Source organism: Triticum dicoccoides, chromosome 7B, assembly GCF_002162155.2.
Source record: "Triticum dicoccoides isolate Atlit2015 ecotype Zavitan chromosome 7B, WEW_v2.0, whole genome shotgun sequence".
Classification (NCBI taxonomy): domain Eukaryota; kingdom Viridiplantae; phylum Streptophyta; class Magnoliopsida; order Poales; family Poaceae; genus Triticum; species Triticum dicoccoides.
In genome coordinates, this window is record NC_041393.1 from 46,791,824 (window position 1) to 46,796,828 (window position 5,005).

Here is a 5,005-nt window from a genome sequence, read left to right on the forward strand (position 1 = left end):
TCCATGTAGCTTCTATTATCTATTCCCCCTCTCTTCCCCTGTAGCTTCCCTCCCCTCTGACTGTGTCCTTCCTGTCTCTCGAGCGACATGAAACGAACAAATAGACAAACATGTGGGTGGCTTGCGAGCAGGAGGAGAAGCAATTAATAGAAAAACAAAAGAGAACCACTACCAGGCAGCCCGAACAAAAACTCAGGCCCGAGAAAAACCGAGAAAAACAAAAGAGAACCACTACCAGGCAGCCCGAATCGTGGCACTTTTTTTTTTTGCGAATACGAATCGTGGCACTTCATTAGACGGATCGCAATTTGAATGAAAGCCAATTGCTTTTCAGCCAGCTGAAAAAATAGCAAAACCGTAGAAAATTCATCAAAATGAAACATGAAAGGTGAGCTTCTATCTAAGGTTGAGAAGTATTCACTGCATGCACCAGTGAGTCGATTTCCACATAAAGGTGGTCTCTAGATAACAGGCTTGATTTCCCCATGAAATCAATCTTGACCATGAACAAACCTTCAACCAACAACAAATTAGGATAGGCATATGTCCAGATCATGGCTCCGCAGTTCTCCGGAGCAGTTTTCCCATCCACAAAAGATCAACGAAAACGGCTCCAAGTTCAAAGCACCGGCTAATCAAGCGGCAGGACCAGCTTGGCAGCGTCGAGGCGCGGGTAGTGCCGGAGCGCGACGCCCTTCATCTCCTCCGCGCCGCGCTCGTACCCCGCCAGCGCATGCTCCGCGAGCCGCCGCGTGTGCTCTTCCGACCCCATGAACTGCTGCACCGCCGCCGTCCTGGCGCTCTCCAGCTCCGCCTCAGTCGCCCACTTCGCCGCCGCGAGCTCGGCCTTCGCCTTCTCCAGGTCCGCCTCCGCGGCCTCCCTCGCCGTCTTCTCCTTGTCCAGCTGCTCCCACAGCGCCATGTTGTCGCGCTCCCGCGCCACCAGCTTTTCCTCCAGCTCCAGCGCGTAGCCCGAGGAGAAGGACACGTAGTTCGCGGCCTGCACACGGACAACGTGATTCGGGTCCGGTCCGCACATACACCTACGGACGAGCGATTTGGTTGCAAGAATACCTGGAGCATTGCCACGTAGCTCGACGCGACGATGTCTGAGGGCTTCGCCGACGCGAACTTGTCCTCCCGCGACGGCGTGACGATGCACTCTAGCACCTTCCGTGCGACCTTCCAGTCGGCAGTGTCACCGTCGTGTGTGTCGGGCACGGGCGAGCGCGGTGACCGCGGGTCGGACACCGGGGCGGCGCAGCCAAGCCCGTCTTTTGCAGTAGACTCCTCCCGTTTCCTCTTCTTTCCGGACAATGGAAGCCTGTCGCCGTGCGCCTCGCTTTTCACCTGCTCCGTCCCTGCTGCCGGCGCCGCCGTCTTCTCCACTGGCATAGTGTCAGTCATCTCGCGGACGGGCGGATCCGCCACTAGCGCACAAACAACAGGAGTAAAATACCTTTCTCTGTGAGTATGCGCCAATTGGACAAGGGGGGTCGAATCGAAGTCTTACCTTTGGCAACAGTAGGACGGGGAGAAGGCAGAGGTGGAGGTGGAGGTGCGCCGGAGGAGAAGACTGCAGGAAGATTTGCGTCGCGGAGGTAAATCCGGAGGTCAAGCGGGACGCCGTGTGCCTGTAGCAGCTTACCCGCCGACTCCTGCTGGCTCATTAGCACCGGATCTGCGGCGGAGCTCTTGGGCGGCGAGTCGCCCCAGTTCACGGGGCACGGCCATGGACCCGGCGACGTCAGGAAGAAGAACCGGCCTTTCCAGTCACTCTCAAATTTGGAACAGCTAAGGCCGGTGAAGAGCGTTGGGGCGGATCCCTTTCCCCTGCAGCGGAAGAAGTACCAGCCGTCCCCGTTCTTCCATGTCGACAGGGAGAAGAAGTGCCGGAACAGCGCCGTCGACGGCCTCACGCCGGCCTCGTGGCAGAGCACGACGAACCCGACCAGGACGAGCCATCCGTTGGGCGTGAGCTGGCCCGGCGCGAGGCGGAAGTGGGTGAGCGCCTGCCCGAAAAAGGCGTGCAGCGGGAAGCGCACTCCGGCCTCCAGCGCGTGGGCATACACGGAGACGGCCCCCGGCGGCGGCACGCTGCACGCGCGCAGCTCGCCGGCGGGGCGCCGGGCGAACTCCGCCGGCACGCCGTGCTTCTTGCAGAGGGCGTCGACCACGGCCTGGGTGCTCAGGGTGGACGCGATGAGCTCGGCGGCGGGCCTCGAGGGCGCGGCGTCGGAGACGGCGTCGCCGTCGCCGCCGCTTTCGGTGTCGCTGAGGACGACGACGGGGGATGGGGCGGGGGAGGAAGGCATCGCGTGGGGCTTCTGCGGTCGGCGCGCTAGGCCGCTTCCGCCTCGACGGTGATCCGCCCTGCCGGAGAAGCAGATGAGTCGCGGCGGTTTCGTGGAGGGTGGCTTGTACAGTTCTGGCAAAGTGTTCTTTTCCGCTTTGGATCGTGGCAAAGTGTTTCGAGAATTGTTTTTCCGTTTTTACTGTCGTCAGGGTTTTAGGAACCGTAGAAGTTTTACAAATGCAGAAGACTTTTTTTTTGCGAGTGAGATGCAGAAACAAAACATAAAGTTTTGAAATCCTCTAAATGTTGTAGAAAACTCCTGAAATTTAAAGAGACACTAAAGCTTTATGTTATTGTGAGAATAGAAGGACACTTGGAGAATCCAAACCTGTTTCATGAGCAAGTTAGAATTTCTTTTATTATTTTTGCATCCATCGACGGATAAGTGTTGGAGTATACAAACTAGTACGTGTGACAAAAAAAATGAATTACTCTGCACACTTACACAAGAAAAGCCAATGACTGGTAGAGAAATTACGAGCTTTAATTCATTTGTTATTTTGAGTATGTGATGGAAAGGACAAAAAAAATGATGTGTTGAAATTCACCCGAGATTTTGCATAAAATTACACCCCCTCCTCTCTTTTTTTGCGGGAAAAAGGATTTCATTCATCAGGAAATGTAATTACAATCAGCGACAACAATGCTCGCAATCTCGTCTGGGGGAGAACGCAACCAGCAGGAAGTACGCTGTTGTGTATGTCCCATATGAGCGACAGTGTGACTAGCTACATTAACATTCCGCTTGATCTTCATAATTTGAATCCTTCTTTCTTGAGACGGTATTGATCTGATCTCCATTACTTTGTGAGTGTGTGCTGAACGATCCTTTCCGGCTGCCGAAATTAGTTGCACCGCATCAGCGCTGTCAGTCTCCACAAGGATATCTAGTTCAGTCCAATTGAGAGACAGAGTGATTCCTTCATGGATTGCTGCCAACTTGGCTTCCAAGGCGTCCACACAATTCCCAAACCCTCTGATCGCTGCCAGCATTATAGCCCCCAGGCGGTCACGTAGGATATCCCCACTCCGTCCATGCTGTCAGTTGGCTGGAAGGAACCGTCGACATTGAGTTTCACACAGCCAGTAACCAGAGGTGTCCAATGTTCCACATGACATATGGAGTTTTGCTTCCGCACAGGCTCGCCGAAGTAGTCAACCACATGTTTACCTTTGATGGGGTCTGCGTCTGGGCGGTGTTGTAGCGACAACAGGGACATGGCATAGCTGGTGAGCAACCGTCGAGAGGCCTCGATTGGAACCGCCGGTTTCTCGTGTGTAACTTCATTTCTCACATGCCACGCTCGCCAGAGAATCATCAAAACCATCATTCCCTGGGTCTCGTTCAGTTTCTCAAGGAGATGAAAGATCCACTCTGGTTCCGTATCATGCATTTCTTCCTCGCTTGGAATGTCCTCGTCTAGTTGCACCGAAATTCGGGATTTTATTGGGATAGTAGAAGGGGGGGGAATGATGAACTGGTTGGTAGTCATAGTGCTACTTCAAAACATTGAAACACAAAAATAATTATAAATGAAACACAAAAAGAATTATAAATGAAACGTAAGTTGTTTGGTTGCCCAAACTGAAAAAAGCATGCATGTTCTTTAGATGTAGGTGCATGCCATTGTTAGAATACTAGATGGTGCCCCGCGCGTTGTTGCGGGACTGTATGCTAAAAATAATTATCTTGAGCATTATTATATGCTTCATCGCAATAAAAACATCCATTGGAATTTTGAGTCAATAAAGAGACATTGTGCACACAAAAAGACTTCTTTTTTGTAAAAGATGTGTAGTCGAGAAGGTTGGGGAAGTAATGGTAAAAGTAATTGACATGTTTATTGAGTTAAGTTTTATTGATGTAAAGGGATTAAGCATCCAAATATTGTTACTATCAGTGAGAAAAATAGTAGTGTTGTAGAAGTAGTAAATGTATTACTATTCCACAAATCTTTGTCCAACAATCTGGAAGCACCAGATAAAATTCCTAAAGCAGGGCCCCAGAGGAAGTATTATCTGAAATTGTGAAGGTCACCTGATGTGACTGATATGCCGATATACCCTAACTCCAATTATCAGTCTATCTACACCTACAAATGCCATAAAACTTTGTGGAAAAAAGTGTCAATTAGTCAACAGTACTACAAATAGCTACTCTAGGTGCAAACACGAACTGCAGCCTGAAATCCTAAACAAAATACAATTTTATTTTCTTAGTCATCTTGCATCATACATCCTTGCGTATAGAAATTCATACAAAGAGGAACTGAATATGAGCATACCAAAATTTATATGAAAAATGGATGGACCTGTTAACCCCAAGTGCCAATCCATAGAAATGTATTAGCAGAATCATACTCTGGTCTTGTTTTCATATGCAATCAGGTAAAAGGGAAGTAACAAACCGATGCAAGTACACGGCTCTGAATGTCATACTATCTGCAACATTACAGAAACACATGTCACAAAAAAGAGGTTTTACGATGGTAACGCGAGTGCCCCGCACGATGCTGCGGGATATTTTTTTGCTAAATTGCTTAATGTGAAGAAATAAGCTGTGTACAAAAAAGTAGAGACTTACTGTGCATCAAAACAATACCTTTTCATGGAAAAAAAATTATCTTTCAAAGGATGTGCATGCAAAAA

General features: G+C 50.0%; 1 protein-coding gene across 1 annotated transcript; it reads right to left on the reverse strand.

Moving 5' to 3' along the window:
• Positions 1 to 352: 352 nt before the first annotated feature.
• LOC119335960 lies at positions 353 to 2,450 on the reverse strand. Its single transcript, XM_037608002.1, has 3 exons — positions 1,514 to 2,450; positions 1,075 to 1,430; positions 353 to 1,000 (listed from the first exon to the last, which is right to left on the reverse strand). The coding sequence occupies exons 1-3, from the start codon at positions 2,313 to 2,315 to the stop codon at positions 632 to 634; spliced, it is 1,527 nt and encodes a 508-aa protein (XP_037463899.1). The 5' UTR covers positions 2,316 to 2,450; the 3' UTR covers positions 353 to 631.
• Between the last annotated feature and the right edge of the window lie 2,555 nt (positions 2,451 to 5,005).

Excerpts from the sequence above, each read along its gene's own strand:
- LOC119335960 (XM_037608002.1), bottom strand. The coding sequence starts at position 2,315 with ATGCCTTCCTCCCCCGCCCCATCCCCCGTCGTCGTCCTCAGCGACACC. Across the intron at positions 1,431-1,513 it reads CCGTCCTACTGTTGCCAAAG|TGGCGGATCCGCCCGTCCGC; the intron begins GTAAGACTTCGA and ends TTTGTGCGCTAG. Across the intron at positions 1,001-1,074 it reads GCTACGTGGCAATGCTCCAG|GCCGCGAACTACGTGTCCTT; the intron begins GTATTCTTGCAA and ends GTCCGTGTGCAG.